Source organism: Ips typographus, linkage group LG1 (genome assembly GCF_016097725.1).
Source record: "Ips typographus isolate SLU linkage group LG1, UJ_Ityp_2.0, whole genome shotgun sequence".
NCBI lineage: Eukaryota > Metazoa > Arthropoda > Insecta > Coleoptera > Curculionidae > Ips > Ips typographus.
The window spans coordinates 5,249,343-5,265,463 of record NC_138422.1 but is presented as its reverse complement, the minus strand read 5'-3'; the positions used below and the strand labels follow the sequence as shown (position 1 = coordinate 5,265,463).

Here is a 16,121-nt window from a genome sequence, read left to right as displayed (position 1 = left end):
CTTTCCACTGAAAGAATATGGACTACTACTTCTTTTTTTACTTAAATGTGCCAAATTGCCGCTCTTTTTCCATTTTTGCGAAGATTTTGCTTATGTTACTAACCGCTTTGTTATATAGGAATTTCACATACCTATATTATAAGTGATATTGTGATTATCATCTGGAGTCAATGTGACAGTAGCTGTCTGAAATTGAGATGACGTAACAATGTAATAGAAAGATAAATGAAGGTTTAGGAATAACACCATGGACTTCTACGTCGCCACTGAAAGGTAAATATTTTGACAAACGAAGAAGCAACCGTTCAAAAATTTATGTTTTTTTACACTGTTACGTCACTACATTTTACTTTAGTTTTTTGCTATATCTAATTACTCACAGGTGTTATTATTTATTCAAAACTAGTGAATAATAATCGTAGAAAAAAGATTGTTTTTTTGGGACAATTCTACGTATGTATAATAAATCCCATATCTACTACATCATTAAAACAAAATGTGCTACCGAGTAAAAATAAAGAGAGAAAGAAAACATAACCAATAACGAATACACAGCGACTAACTTGTCGATTTATTTATTTCAAAAAGATAACGCAAAATCAAATTAGAAAAGCTTTATACAATTTCTCCCAAATAAAGAGAATTACAATCTCTGTGCGGAAAGCAATTTCCTAAATAATAATTTTATAGTAATATTGCAATAGAAAAGCTAACCCTAAACCTAAAAAAAATATTATAAGCCTGTCCAAGTACTTCAGATTAGGACCCTGTCGCTTTTTCAAAATCATATTAATAAAATTAGTCTTCTTGTCTGAGTACGGAGGATATCTAACGTTTAGGGTTAGTTCAGATAGTCCACTGAAATCTTTCACTAACACTCCTTTTTTATGAGTAAAAGTGTCAAATCCAAATTTTCCGTGGTAATTTCCTAGTCCGCTCATCCCTACACCACCAAATGGTAAATTCTCAGTTCCTATGTGTGATATTGTGTCGTTTATCGATACTCCTCCACTAGATGTTTTGTACAAAAACAAATTCTGAACTCGTTTATTTCTCGAAAATACATACAAAGCCAAAGGCTTCTCACGGGAATTTATAAAGTCCACAGCTTCTTGAGCATTTTTTACATTTACTATAGGTAAAATAGGCCCAAATATTTCTTCTTCCATAACAGGACTGTGAGGGCTCACATCAGTAAGAATTGTAGGGCCTATAACCAGTTCTTGAGGATTAATTTGACCTCCCAAAGCTATGTGCTCGGTTTGCATAAAATTCAACAGTCTTTTAAAGTGGTTTTCTGTTACTATTTTACTGAGGCTGGAAGACTGACTAGGGTCATCTCCCCAAAACAGTTTCAAAACCTTCTCAGCCTCTTTCAAAAATTTCTCTTGCACTTCTTTGGTGCAAAGTATGTAATCTGGTGCCACACAAGTTTGTCCGCTGTTTAACATTCTTCCCCATAAAGCTCTTTTAGCTGTTTTGTGCATGTCCACTGTACCATCTATGTAAAGTGGACATTTGCCTCCTAGCTCTAAAGTACAAGGTGTTAAATTCTTAGCTGCTGCTTGATAAACTATTTGTCCAATTTTAGATGAACCGGTAAAAAATATGTAGTCAAAACGTTCCTTTAACAGTTCTGTGGTTTCTTGAGCACCACCAGTGTAAATTTGGAAACACTCCTGATCCAGATAATTGGTGAGAACGTCAGTTAGAAGTTTGTTGGTTGCTGGGGCTAATTCTGAAGGCTTGAGGATTATTGCGTTACCTCCAGCTAATGCACCTTTAAAAAAAAATGTTTTAATTAGATTAAACTAATTGTTACTTTGAACAAATAACACTTACCTACTAGAGGTCCTAAAGTTAGCAAAATTGGATAATTCCAAGCTCCGATTATAAGCACTACACCGTAAGGGTCATTGTAAACATATACATCATCTTGAATGTTAATTAATCTGAAATTTAGAATGCACAATTAGTGTCCCAACAAATTCTGAATGTACAAAATATAGGGTCAGTTACCAGAATCATTACCTTTTTGGTGGTGTTTCAGGTCGCAGCCATTTTCTGAGATTAAATATAGTATGTCTAAGGTCATTGGCCACCAATTCAATCTCAGAAATGTTAGTCTCCTGCCTATGTTTTCGTAAGTCTTTAAATACAGCTTCCTCAATTTCCAATCTGTGGTTTTCCAAAAATTTTAAGAGCCCTGAAGAAACACATTTGATTAGGATAAAATACACACACAATTGTCATCACTTTATAACATAAAATTGTGGCCCGTTTATTTCTAAACATTTTCTTGTTTTATTGGCTCTGATGTCTTAGAAAATTATTAGAAAAAATACAGGGTTTCGAAGAAAAGATGAATATTTATCTTAATTTGATCAACGGCGTTGCTGCTCTTGCAGAACATCTCGAATGTATCCATCTGCATTTAAAGCTCCATTAACAACCACCAACTCGGTTCGTGCCCCTAAGCATATTCCACTCCAGACCATCACTGAGCCTCCACCATAGGAGACAGTGGGAGAAAAATTAAATTGTTCATCTTTTTCTCCTCTGTCTTCCTTTTTCTCCTCGGCGATCTTCCTATCTGTCATCTCTAGTCGTGGGTGACAGTTTTCTTCCTTAACATCGTCTCCTCACATACTCTCCCGTTTGTCTCCAACGTCTTACATTACGATATATCGTAAATTTAGATTTTCCTAACATGTCAGCAACATCGCTGTAACGCTACAGTTTTTGCCACATCACTAGAAGCCATATCGCCCATGTTGGATTTGTAAGGATCAAAATGATGAATGTTCTTGATTTTCGCTTGACAATAACCGATGATGGATAGCAAATTCGATTAGGAAACCACGGCAATAGATTACCTTTAAATCAAGTGTGAAAAAATAAGATCAATATCAACATTTTCTTCGAAACCCTGTATTTTCTTTAATAATTGAGATATCAGAGGGAATAAAAAAAGGAAATGTTCAGAAAATTACGGGCTACAATTTGATGTTATAAACTGTATTCACTTCTCAGTTGTGTGGTGTCTTAAAGAGCACAGAAAATTCCTTACTTCTTTTTCGTCCCTGTATATGACATAAAGACAAATCATAGAAACATTGTTGCACAAATTAGGAATTTGTGGAATAGCTATCGCAAACAAATTGATCAAGTCGCATCTAACACGTAGACAACAGTAAGGCTCTATTGCACAAGATCATAACCGAATAATTTCAGAAACACTTAATATTTTGATAGGCGTTCCACAAGTTACCATATTAAATTCATTATATTATTTCTTATGAACTTTTTTATTTTGAACATAACAGAATTAGTACGGTCAAGACTTAAACTACAAATAAGCAACTACGCCGACGACACAACTTTTCGTGTAACAGGAACATCACTACAAACCGTCTTATTTCTCTCGTTTTAATATCGTGTGAAACACTTTACAGAAAAGTGAAATGCATGCTGCTCTTTTTGAATTTTATCTTATTATTTGGACAGAAAATGACTAAAATAGAATATATTTTGTTTGCCAAAAATGAGCAATTACGAACTTAACAGGACTTAAGCCTAATTAATCTAATTTACGTTGTATAGGGTAGTCTCAAATATTAAGTAAGATATTTATATATTAATGTATTATGAAGCACCCGATAGCAATTTTGAAACAAATGACTCCGTATATAAACAATTTTGTTGCAATTTCAAACAACTTGTCACCTGCTCGACATGGTTTAATATGGAACATTTTATAGCAAGTTTAAGTAGTTGAGGCAGGTCAAGTTAGGTAAGTAACCGATTTAAATGACATTAACAACCGTTTATTAATTTGGTACCCTGCACTAAAATTCCTGAAATATTAAACGAAAAGAAAACCGTAAAATTACTCTTTCACTTTTTGATTCATCAATATTAATCCTCTCGAAATCAATCGTAAGATAAAAAGAGAAATTGTTTCCGATCTAGATAATGTTGATAAATACCATAAAAAGAAAAAAAGTGATTATAGTTGTTATACAACAGCAGTCTTATTGTATACCGGAACGTCTTACTTAAGGCAATTTTTAACAGTTGAATATACTAATCACAGCAAAAGAGAAAGTTCAACGAACGGTTTAGATTTGCAAATAGCGTTGGTTGTCATAAACAGATATAATGATTATGTAACTTGTTTACATTGAAGAAAAGTTAAACGTACCTTTTAATTGTTTTTCCCTAAATCCCAATTTTCCTGTTCGTCCATTTTTGAAAGCCCTTCGTGCAATTTCAACACATTCCTTCGCTGTATAATTACCATGATTTTGGTTACTCTCTATGGTTATAATAGAATCAGGTTCACTTCTAATATTTTGATTATTACTGTTAACTCCATTACATCCATTGCGCTTCAAAGTGCCGTTATTATTGGTGGATTGCATTTTATCCAGATTCAAATCCCGCACAACACTGACTGGCTTCTCCTCACTGCAATTTTCTTCCTCTGCTTCTTCTTTAATTGATATTCTGGTGGGTGGTTGCTCATTCATAGTAGGCTGGTCTATTAAAATTTTTTTTGGAACGTGTTTGTGTTCTTCTATGAGTCCATTTTGTTTTTTCAGCTCGTTTTGCTGTTGTTTTGATAGTTTAGGTTGTTGAGTGTATATTTGACGTAACTGGCTTATTTTCGGGGAAATTCCGTTGGAGGGATTTGGTTTCAAGTGAGGATCTAGACGTGGTATTGGAGGTATTGGAGCGCAAGCACTCATACTCACTACAATTATTTTTTAAATTGTTTTTTATAAAACTTATAGTATAAGCAGTATTATGCAACATACTTACTCTAGCTTCCAGTAAAAAAACCGACAAAACAGATTTTTTGGCACTAAACTTTGTTGAAAACCACTTGCACTCGATAGAATGACTGTTATTAAAATGAGCTCTTGAGTAACATTAGTATATTGTCGACCATTTGGTCGCATAAATCGATGCCACCGAGTGTTTACTTTTACTTTCCAGGTCGTACTGAATCGACATACCTTCGAGAACGGATTGCGGAGACATTCAATCCGCAGAAGAAATTGCTAAAAGCGTTTGTTGGTATTATGTAACAAATTGACCGAGCATTAGAAACAATAACGCTTGATATGTTTTTGCTCAATTGTGAGCTTGTAAACCTTCTTAGTTTGTTGTAGGTTAAATGGTACATCCAAATTGAATTCCTAATTAAAAATTCATTAAAACAACAAAGGAAGAGTAAATAACACAAAACATACTTTAGCACTTACGATATTTTTATGTATTTAATGTTAGTGTGTTAATGATTGCAGAGTGCATTGGCCTATCAGATGAAAGCGAAAGGATTTATTGCAATGTTTTTGAGTTTGCATTTGAATATTTAACGATCTGTATAATTTATGTAACTTTTTATTTGCTTCGCTGGACCACGACGTTTTTCCGTCCATTTGTGGACGTATTCTGCTCTATTTACTATTTTAGTTACAACTTACCTTAAGTCTTCTTGCTTCAATGACGGTTACCGTCAAACGGCTCAAGTTTTCGTTGTATAGCAGTGACACCAGTAATTCTCCCAAGTCGGAGTGAATTTCTTGCGGTTCCTGAAAAATGTGTATTTTTGAAAAAAAAAATTAGTCAAGTTACTTTGAGTAGATTTTGTGTTGACGACAGAATGTCTGCTACATTGTAAGATTAGATATGCAAAAAATGTTCTTTCCAGAAAATTCCAATTCAAACGAAAAATCGTCAGTTTACATTATTATTTTATTACACTTTTGCTGTTAGACACCTGTAACAGCATGTTACAATACGAGATAGTAAATGGTTCATTACTGAAGAGGGTTCGAGAGCTGTGTGGGGCACATGCTGACAAGCTATTCAATGATCTATTTATTTCGGTCATCTATTTATGACTTCAATGTTATTCTGTTTGTTCGTTCTGTGAGCGATTCTACATGCAACATGACCTGTACAGAGGACAATGGAGATGATGGCTGCCAGAGTGTCTGACTGTCTACATAATACTATTTCGAAAAACAAATACATGTCGATTACCAGAAAGGCTAGGATCTACAGAACACGAAGCGGAAATGAGAGCAGACACCAATTGGACGAAAAGAGCACTACGAACGACCGAAATGAGAACCCTACCAGCAATCTCAGGCATCACACTAAAGGACACGCAGCGAAGCAATGAGATACGGAAACAATGTGATAGAATGTCAAATGTTGTTAGATGATCACGAGGAAGAAAAAGAGTATACTCGCCAAGCCCGCATACAAAGAGAAACCGAACACGACGAAACCTTTAGGAAGACTAGCAAAAAGATGGGCTGACTCCTGGATCTAAAAATCAAGACATGTTTTATCAAAAGGAAGAAGCAGAAAGTTATTCCAAAGCCAACAAGTAAGTTTCAACCGAAGAAAGAAAAGAAACAAGTGTAATGCCAATTGGCGAGACAAATGTGAAAACTGTGGAGAAACCAGAAAGTGCAACTGTATGTTTAATAATAAAATTTGCACGCGTATGTCGGAGCAAGGTGCTGCAAAAAGCAGGACATGTTTTTCAAAAGGAAAAACAACATCCAGCAATTAATTTCTTCACTTTTTGCTCAACGTTCCAAGTTTAATGTTGTCAATCTTTCACTTCCAACCAGGATGCTTTCACTGCAACGGACTATTGAACGGAGAGGCACAATTTGAAAATCGGTTCTCAGGACGGGTTTATCAAAATTTTTAATTCTTTAAAGTTAATCAGTTATTGATAATAAATTATATTTTTTTAATCGTTAACTTTTTATTAAAAGACTGTTTATCCAGATTCTTAATTCTCAAAAATTATGACCCAAATAGTACCAAATGAAATTTGATTAATGTTTTTTGTCCGAGATATTGGTAAAACTTTGGATGAGGTTTATAAGCATTTCTTGTTCCTGTAAATCCATTTCTTTCAAATACAAATAACTAACGTTTGTTTAAGGTTCTGTTATATCTTTTTTGTGACATTTGCATATTGGCGCGTCAAGAACGTCAAATAAATTAATAATTTCTTACCTAAAATAAATTTAAGTTTGTAATGCAAAAAAGTACATATTTGTTTGCTATTCAAAAATGGTATTTAAATTATCGGCTGTTCTAGCGTCATCTTTCTGATCTATATCAAAAAAACCTCATGAGAATCATACTTCTTGACAAATAAGTTTAAACGTTAATTTTGGATGGTAATGCTCAATTACACATTCTTCGATTTTCTGAACAGTTAAAATTAAGAATCTCCATTAATTTAATTAGAAAGCGTAACTTAAACGGCCCCTTTATTTTAACTTTGTAATGGGAACTAACAAAAATTCTTCAAAATCTTCTTACATCATTTAGACATCTGTAAATGTAATACTTTCGGTTCTCAACTTTTTATACATTTACTTATAAGAAGTATCAATTAGTTTAATGCTTTGCAGTTTCGGGAGCAAACGCTTGTTTATAACCGTAAACCTAAACAAAGCGCAAATATCCAATTAAGTAACTCAAAGACTTATTATCGGTCTACAGTTTACGTAAACCTGATTGAACTAACAACATTAGAAACCGACCTCGGATAATCAATTAATAAGCCATTAATCTCGGTACACTTTGCCAGGAAGGAAGCAGCTAAATAAAAGATTGATTACAAACTCGCTTGCAATAGCTTTTGTCCAGTGACCATTATAATTAAGCTTGTTTCAAAGCCTGATATAAAGCAAATAAAAGGTCTTGTATAAGTATGCTTAAACCATGACTTGTTCAATGTTTAATATTCTATTATAGTGATTAGTGGACTGAAAATAAATTAAGTATAAACTGAAACTTAAAATGTTGCTCTTCAGTTGTTAAAACTTAATTTCCAAAAAGTTGGCTAAATTAGACAAGTTTTATCCGTAGGATTTATAGTTACTGGAATTGCATAGTATTAAAGTTAATTGTATTACCTCTACCTTCTGAGTTAAATAATATTCTTCTTTAGAAGGTTAAGGAAGTAATCAGCCTAAAAATATGCGCAGTCGTAACAAAATTCTGCCGGAAAGTTCATGAATAATTCAATCTTTGTTTTAAAATGGAGCTTTTATAGCAGTAGAATACAAGTAAGGGGGACGAATTAATAACCGTAGGACCCCGTTTGGTAAATCAAAAGTAAATTCAAATTCATTTTTGACGATTTTAAAAAATTCTATACAAAATCTCTTAAAACCAAGTGGTGAGGGTAAATTATAAGTTGATTACAACAAACTGCAACAATAGTATGACAATGAAGTAAAAACTAAATATTGAAACAGAAGTTGCAAGAAAATTTTCAAATTGTTTATAGAAACATAAAAACTGTGACCCTGTGAATCTCGGTCAACTAAAAAATTAAAGCATAATATGACAGTAAAGTTATTTGACACATAATGTCAAAAAACGTTAGTAAGACATGCTGGTTGAACACCAATTTGATTTTTGTTTCGCTTGGCTCTGTTTCTGATGAAAAAAATCAAATTCGTGTTCAACCAGCATTTGACTTACCCTCACTTTATTTTAAGGGATAGAGGAAAAAGGTTTTAATCAACGTTGATGGCCATGAACGTAATTTTCATTTGCAGCTATTTTAAGATGATCATTATGTTTGAAAATATTTTCAAACAATTTGTTTTGTTCATTTCCTTAAAATTGTATGTAAAGTAAGTCTAAAAAGCAACAAAAAAAAGTAAACAGCAGTTAAGACGGTTGGTGGTGGTGATGCAGTTGATACTGGATCAGCTGTTTCTGTTCTGCCAAAGTCAATGACAAGACAGAAATTCCCTTCAACCTCAAAGTTCAAATTGTATGCTGCCAACAATACAATCATTGACACTTTCTCCTCTGTTATTATAAAATTTCGCATTAAATCCCAGCTCAGTCTCAATGAATTTTAATAGAATAAATAGTGTAAACTGTATTTTTCTTTCACAATAAATCTTTTTTTATTAATTTTCTTAGTATTTATTGTCAAACTTTCTATCGACTTACCTTTGCTAAATCCATCTTAAACAGTTGTTGTTCCGATCCATCTCCAATTTCCAACTCTTTCAGGGGATACGTCACGTGTCCTATTTCAGCGTAACGTTTCGTTCTGCCTCCATCGATAACTGTCAGCTTCAATATATGATCGGCCATATCCTTCTGGGACACCTATAAACATCAGACTCTTACAGAATCTAACGAGCTAAGAGATAAACCGGAAAATATATAAAATTCAACGAGGATAATCACTATCTCGAAGTGGAGGCACATTACAAATTCCGGAATAAATTGGCGACCATTTGCCTTTGCAATTGGCTGGATGAGTGGAAATACCGAAAAACTCTGAAAAACTTACTTGGAAAACCAGAGTTTCGTCGAAATAGGGATTGCAAGTCTTTTTCTTCTGTTTGGATTGCAAATAGCGTCTTTCGTCGGGCATTAAATGTAATCTGAAAGAAAACCATTTAGTTTTTTATTTGTTGTTCACAATTTAAGTAAGGAATTGTTAGTTAAATAATATTGTTTTCAGAAAATGTCAAGAATTCCCCTTGTATACTTAAGTAACTTACCTAACAAATGGATCACAATTATTCACCGTTCCTACACTTCGAGAGGGTAAGTTTTTAGCCTTCAACAACGACACTAGAAGTTTCTCAGTGGATGGTTCGTATCTCAGCGAGAACCAAATACGTCCAATATGTCCATCAGGCCAAGTCATTTCATCTAAATCCAATGTGCTTTTGTACAGAGCTGGTTCGATAACTCCCAATCCATAACAGCCTGAAAAAAAAGTATGTAAAATTATTTTCTGCGAATACAATCCATCTGTCCGAATAGAATATTTAGATAGCAAAAAAGTTGCTCGCTTGGGATTCGAAACGGGTAGGACATCGATTTTCTCCGGATAATCATTCAATTCACTGAAAGCATTAAAAGAGGCTTTGGTAAAATCTGGATTTGCTAGAAAAAAAATGGGCTTAACTCTAATAGATTGCTTTAAATTTTTCTTTAGCTGCTCCCGTTACGTTTATAAGTTTTTAGCTCTGAAATTAAAATCACTGTCTTTTTAAATAAAAAAAAACCAATTAATTTTTAAAAATGTTCAAATTAATTAACAGAAAAAACACGCTAAGGGGTTTTGCTACTTTTATGTGTATATTAACATATACAGCGGAAAATAGACCAGATACATCAAATACAAAAAGAATATTTGAAACCACCGAAATAAAAATACACCAATTGAACGGCAGAGAATACGAAGGAAAACAAACTTTTCTGTTAAAGAAGAAAGACCTGGTTAATAGCACAAGTGATATTGGGCTGGTTGTGTGTAACTCAATTGGTTTGGTCTCCTCATGAAATATGAAATGAAATAAAAATTATTGAATTCCTTCCAGCTTACTGGATTACAGATTTTTGAAGTTTAAACTAACAAGGAGTAGTCAAAAATTACTATTATTTTAAGAAATTTAAATGAATTATTCAGTTTATGATAAAATTCTACAGCACTTCTTGCAGCTCTTAGTAGAGAAAAATGGATGCGGTCAACGTCTTTTCTGTCTTCTAGACTATTAAATAGTAAAGTAGTTTCGGGAGTTAATGTCGGGACCCCAAACGACGTATTTGACTATATTCATGCTGACTATTATATTTACTTTAACAAGCACGAACACAAACTTACTAAATGAGTTACTTCGATGGCTCTGCGACTGTCCAGGAACTAATAAAGCATCCGAATCCACATCAGAATCGTAAGGATGATCCTGAGGGCAATCCAAGTCCCCTAGGGAATTACTGCGTAGTGGAGGAAGGCTAAAGTGGATTTCCTTGGTTCTGTAATTAAGAGTAAACATTTTATCATTATTTTCTATAATAATAATTATATATTCACAGTTTGTAAGTTGTAAATATGCTAAACGCTAATTTTCAGGAGTGGATCGATTTCGGGTTTTAACCACGAAAATTGGTACAATGTTAATTAACTTCTGTCGGAGAGCTATAACCTTTACAGTATGTATCCAAAGCGTGGCTTTTCCATTAAAATTGGGGATCTGGTTACTAGACAACCCTTGTTCAATTATTTAGTCGCTGAACTTCCATTAAGCGTGGATTATCTTTATTTACAGCAATTGATTAGCTAGTTAGATGAGAGAAGTTAGTTGTTGTAATGACAAATGATCGAATGTAATTTAAGTTTATGGGGTAAGAAATTAATTGTGTGTAAAACTTGATCTGAAGGAAGGAAATGGTTCAGTCTAAAGCGGGATAAAGAAACATAAATCAGTTGTGTCTATAATGAATCAGTCGGTATTAGCTCCTTAATCGGTGATAATAATACGTTTGTGTTTGTTTACATTTTGAATTGCATTTGCAGAAAGGTCTTGGTGGTTTTGACTGTTTTCATTCAACTTTTGGGGTATTGAGGGTGAGGAAAGCTTAGTTTATGCGTTTAGGAGACCTTGAGCTGAGGGTTTTGAGATGAGTTTTGGCGATGACTGGCTCGACTGCTGTTGTGATGTCGATATCTGTTGATGATGTTCTCGTGCTTGAAGATCTCAATGGCTTCTCTAGTTAATCTAGGATAGAAACGTTGTGATCGATCCAAAACCTCCACCTCTTCAAAACGAATATCGTGCCCTTTGGAAAGTGGATGTCTTTCCACCGCTGATTTCTCGGTCTGCCCCAGTCTGCAACTTGATTGTGCCAGTCTTCAAACTTGATTGTGCTCAAATACATTACCTACAAGGCACTTTTCGGAAATTAAGTTGTTTTTTAAGTGGAATTTGGTTGTCACAAAGTTGTAATTAAGCTCGTGCATTGTTCTTCATTTTCTTCCTCTTTGTGAAAGAAGCAGTAGACAAAACTGGGAAGAATAATTTAAAATTGAATCAAAAACTTAATTTTGTTACTCAGTAACAATACAATATAGTAATAAAAGCCACTATTAGCTTTGAAACAAAAAACAATATTTTCTCAAATATAGAAAAGTTCAAACATTTCATAAAATAAATTATTCGCTTTCTTTTTTTACAATTCGATCATCATGTTGCGCCCATTGTTAGTATGCTGTTTGCACAAGCTTATTTGCGTAGGCGTAACAAGGGACGATATATTGTGAAGCGGAGGGATGGAAACGTCTGTATTTGTGGCTCTGAAACCAGCCATTTGAATACGAGGACACCAACTCGTAAAGTTAAATAGGAACATCGGAGCTAAATTTGCCTTTTTTCCGCTTTCAAACGGCTTTCATATAATTCTTGATTGCAAATATCCCTCAAGTAAAATTTGTCGTTCCGTTGGGTGAATTAAAATGAAATATTTATTTATAGCACAGCACCGTTAACAAGTCTTCAATCTTTGGTAGATATATTTAGTTATGTTGTTATAGTTATAGGAGTTTCATAGTTTTTGGTAATTTACTTACAAAAATAAAAAACAAGAAATTTACATACCAACTACACATTGGATTTCATTGAGTAACCTCAAAAATTAAATGTCATCTCTGATAAATAAAAAGAACAAGGATAGTTAGATCATTTTAGCAACTTTGTTCGACACGTCGACTGCTGCCAACGCATCAGAAACACCTGTCGCCAATATCTCAGTAGAAAAAGACAACCACACAAATTTTATTAGAGAAAATACAATATTACTTAAGGGTCATATTAATTAATAATCATTCCGAGAAACTTAAGGTAGCCTCAAGGAGTAATAATGGCAAGTATTAAGTTTCAAGGAACCTTTAAGGAACGATTATTAATATGACCCTTAGAGTATGTCGAGCACGAAGAAAGAATGAAGAGTTCAATTCATTCCTCCACCAGTAGAAAAATTGATTCAGCGCAATTTTCAACGTAACTAGTATTTTTCCAAAATTTGTAAGAAGTCAGAGCAAGTGCAGCAAATCCGACATTTCCAATAGACTGTCCAGAATCGTATATCAAATCAAGCTGACCATACCCATAGTGAGACAATTAAGTGAACATTTAAGGGAAATAGTATTCCCGTTTAAAGAAGTATTTAAATACGTAGAGATATTGAACCAACATAAAATGTGGAACATGAGTTTAAAGTAATTGAATCTGAACCTTCTCAGATATAATTATTTGGTCTGGGTTTTTAGCATAACAATAGTGCAACTTTTGATTAGAAAAACAAGAAAATGATACTCCTAGGAGAGATACCACTACCAAATGAAAATAATTTCGGGAGTTTACAGAAAACATTAACTGGAGCACAAGCTCACCTTCAGACGCATTTAGAGACAGGTATCGCCAAGAATTTTTCATTGTTTCTGCCAACAACGAGGAATGTGAGCATTCAAACTATCTTATTTGGAAGCTCTGGAAAAAGGAAGTTTAGGATAACATAGAGGCCCTGATGACCAGCTTGTATACTTCAGTAATTGAGATATAACTAAAAACTAAATAATTAACGCTCGTGTAGTAAATATAAAATTTTGCTGAGACAATTCGCTAATGGCAATGATGTTCATGTTTTTAGAATTTCAAATTACCCTAGAACAAGCGCACTTTGCGAAATTAAATCGCTAAAACTTGGCGAACTGATTGTTGTTCAACCGTTAAATTCAATTGGCTTCTATAAAATTGGCCAAGCAAAAATAAGTCACCAATCTTTTAAGTCTAGTAAACTTACCTTATTATGTAGAGTGTCGAGTGTGTATTCGAGTAAATTCACTTTTAAGTTTTGTAAATATTCTATCTGCACTTTGCTAGCATCTCATTCAATTAGAACTTAAATGACAGCAGATTCATTTGAATTAAGCTTCATCTGTCCAACAAGAAACCAAAAAAAATTGTGAATGCCCAAAGTATGAGGAAAAACAAACAAAAATAGTATGTCATAAACAAGCATTCATCTTCTAGTAATTTGTTTTTCCGAATTCATAAAGCTAGAAGTTATTCGAATAAAAGAAACTTGAAGCTTTATTCATTGTAAAAGCAAATATAAGAACCAAAGGTCAGTATAGGATTACAAAAGGTTTCCCTAACATATACGAGGAAATCTTTTAAGACTCTGAAAGCAATATTGGAGGCAATGTAACTGATCCGCTCTAAAATAACAATTGATGCAATTTTGAACTTTATAAAATCACATTCACGTTTTCTCTGTGCACATTTCGTATTTTATTGCATCGGAAAGCTATAGAAAAATATTTGTTTAGAAAATAAAGATCTTAAGTGCTCCCAGACAATGTTGGTAAAACGTAGGGTAACTTCAAAGTGTATTAACGAGCTTTTCCCTGCTGGAGCTTAATATCATAACGAAGTTGTAGTGCGAAAACGTTAGTAAAAGAAGGTGACCCGCGGAGTTCCTTAGGGAGTTAACCTTAAATTTTATCAGACACTTCTTAAGAAAACTTTTTTTTTCCACACTTTTATCTAACTACTGAATATTCCAGCAAATTGCTTCATTAAGAAAAGGTAATTAGCACTTACAAAAACTGGGGCTGGCTGTCACCATTGCTTGAAGGAAAAACCAAAATGCTTTGAGCGACAGGTTCCTTATCCAACTTCTTTTGCTTGTTTTTCTTAGCAATTATGTAAATTACTACAATCAAGACAAGTAGCAATCCAGTAGCTGCTCCAGCCGCTAACAAATATGGCCCAAGATCGTCTGCAATGAAAAAAGGATTTTTTAATAGCAAAAATATAATATAGAACCCTTCTAGATTAAATTCAATGTTGCATATCCGCGTGCATTTCACAGTTAATTGTAATGTAATTCAATTAAATGGCGATAATGCCTTATTGTACCAAAATAGTTCTGTTTGAATAATAATGAAAAATAGTTTCCTTACCAGTCTTAGTAGTATCCCTTTGTGCAGAAGGCATTACAATCTGTCTTTGGACAGCAGGCCAACTTGTTGTACTAAGTTTGAGTTTCTGTAATGGTGTAGAAGGGGAATCGTCGTCTAAGCCCCATTTTGGGTCGAAGCTGTGCCACGATGGTAGTCGTTTCCATTGCGGTAAAGTTCCCATTGTTAGGTGTTGTTGGTCGGTTACATTGCTGACTTTCTGAAAGAATATACAAATTCATGACATTAACGGTTTTCAAATGATTGGTTTGGTATTCAAATATAAGTACAAAATTAATTAAGTAAGTAGCTATAAACACACTGTTGAGAAGTCATGTAAGATTTCAGTTACATGCTGAAAATGCATTGAACGGCACTTGTAAAAAAATGTATGTTTTAATAGTTATTTATACAGCAAGGGACTTAAACCATTTTTGGTTTAACTAACAAAAACCTATGAGAAAAATTACGCCCAATGGCATTATTTCTTTGATAATTGACCTTAATAGGTGTCATTATTGATGAAATAATAGCCCTGTCGGACATTAAGATATTAATCGTTTCATTATTGTATCAAGATTTCCTATACAAATATTCCCTTTCCATGTAAGCTATGTGAAGGGAGTGATCCTTTCACGCTTAACCCAAAATTATGCGGAAACATGATTTTAACTGATAATTTTCTTTTGAAAGTTTGCCTTCTTTGTTTACTTTAATTAATGTAATGTAAATGTTACTTGAGGAAGTGTAATTTTAACTTCGTAGTTTCCATATATTACTTGAAATTTCAAAAAAATTCTTGAAAATCAAAGCTCGGAAAATCAGTTCAACAGACACATGCATATGAGAAGAAAGCATTTCTGCAGTTTCCAGAAAAGTAAATCAAACTGACACTATAAAGTTTCGATTCCATCGAAATATGGGCAGAAACTCGTAACGCTTTGTTGGGAAGTATTATTAAATTTAGGAAGTCTAGTGTAAATATCTGAAGGCTTGAACCAATAAAACTTGCTATTTGTCGACAAAACTGAAAGTAATTTGAGAAGTCCTTCTACATTTGTGAGTGTGAAATTATATGCCTACGCTAATTTGAAACTGGGGAATTAATAAATTGTGTTGCCAGTTTCCCTTAGTTTTGCCAATATAGGGTTGACTGCTGTCAATCAAAACATGATTGCTTTTAGCTTATAGGTATATTACATTATCACTATGTGGGTGTCTTAGACCCCAGCTATTCAGTTAAATGTTTAACGAAAAAAAATATTTTAGTTAATCAAGTTACTCAGAT

The 16,121-nt window shown here is 33.6% G+C and overlaps 2 protein-coding genes across 4 annotated transcripts in view; both read right to left on the bottom strand.

The window, feature by feature from the left end:
• Positions 1–16,121, bottom strand: part of LOC145739037 (synaptotagmin-15-like) — an 82,665-nt gene that overhangs the window by 23,504 nt on the left and 43,040 nt on the right. For both annotated transcript variants that reach the window (XM_081994342.1, XM_081994353.1), the window contains exons 2-8: positions 14,837–15,053; positions 14,475–14,652; positions 10,697–10,848; positions 9,585–9,795; positions 9,371–9,464; positions 9,022–9,183; positions 5,493–5,600 (exon numbers count right to left, since the gene is read on the bottom strand). In XM_081994342.1, coding sequence (XP_081850468.1) covers positions 5,493–5,600; positions 9,022–9,183; positions 9,371–9,464; positions 9,585–9,795; positions 10,697–10,848; positions 14,475–14,652; positions 14,837–15,017 — 1,086 coding nt within the window. In that variant the 5' untranslated portion in view covers positions 15,018–15,053. The remainder of the gene's footprint in view (positions 1–5,492; positions 5,601–9,021; positions 9,184–9,370; positions 9,465–9,584; positions 9,796–10,696; positions 10,849–14,474; positions 14,653–14,836; positions 15,054–16,121) is intronic.
• Positions 542–5,418, bottom strand: LOC145739000 (aldehyde dehydrogenase, dimeric NADP-preferring-like). Of its 2 annotated transcripts, none has more exons than XM_081994268.1 (5): positions 4,821–5,418; positions 4,205–4,756; positions 2,032–2,206; positions 1,843–1,952; positions 542–1,780 (listed from the first exon to the last, which is right to left on the bottom strand). In XM_081994268.1, coding segments are annotated over exons 1-5 (1,947 nt in total). In that variant the 5' UTR covers positions 4,822–5,418; the 3' UTR covers positions 542–671. The 2 variants fall into 2 exon arrangements, with proteins under 2 accessions (XP_081850394.1, XP_081850402.1); XM_081994276.1 differs by having other exon boundaries at positions 4,825–5,418.

Bases quoted from the DNA above. Each gene is read 5' to 3' on its own strand.
- LOC145739000 (XM_081994268.1), bottom strand. The intron at 2,207-4,204 runs GTACGTTTAACT...GTGTTTCTTCAG, and splicing joins TAGGGAAAAACAATTAAAAG to GGCTCTTAAAATTTTTGGAA. The intron at 1,953-2,031 runs GTAATGATTCTG...TCTAAATTTCAG, and splicing joins CCTGAAACACCACCAAAAAG to ATTAATTAACATTCAAGATG.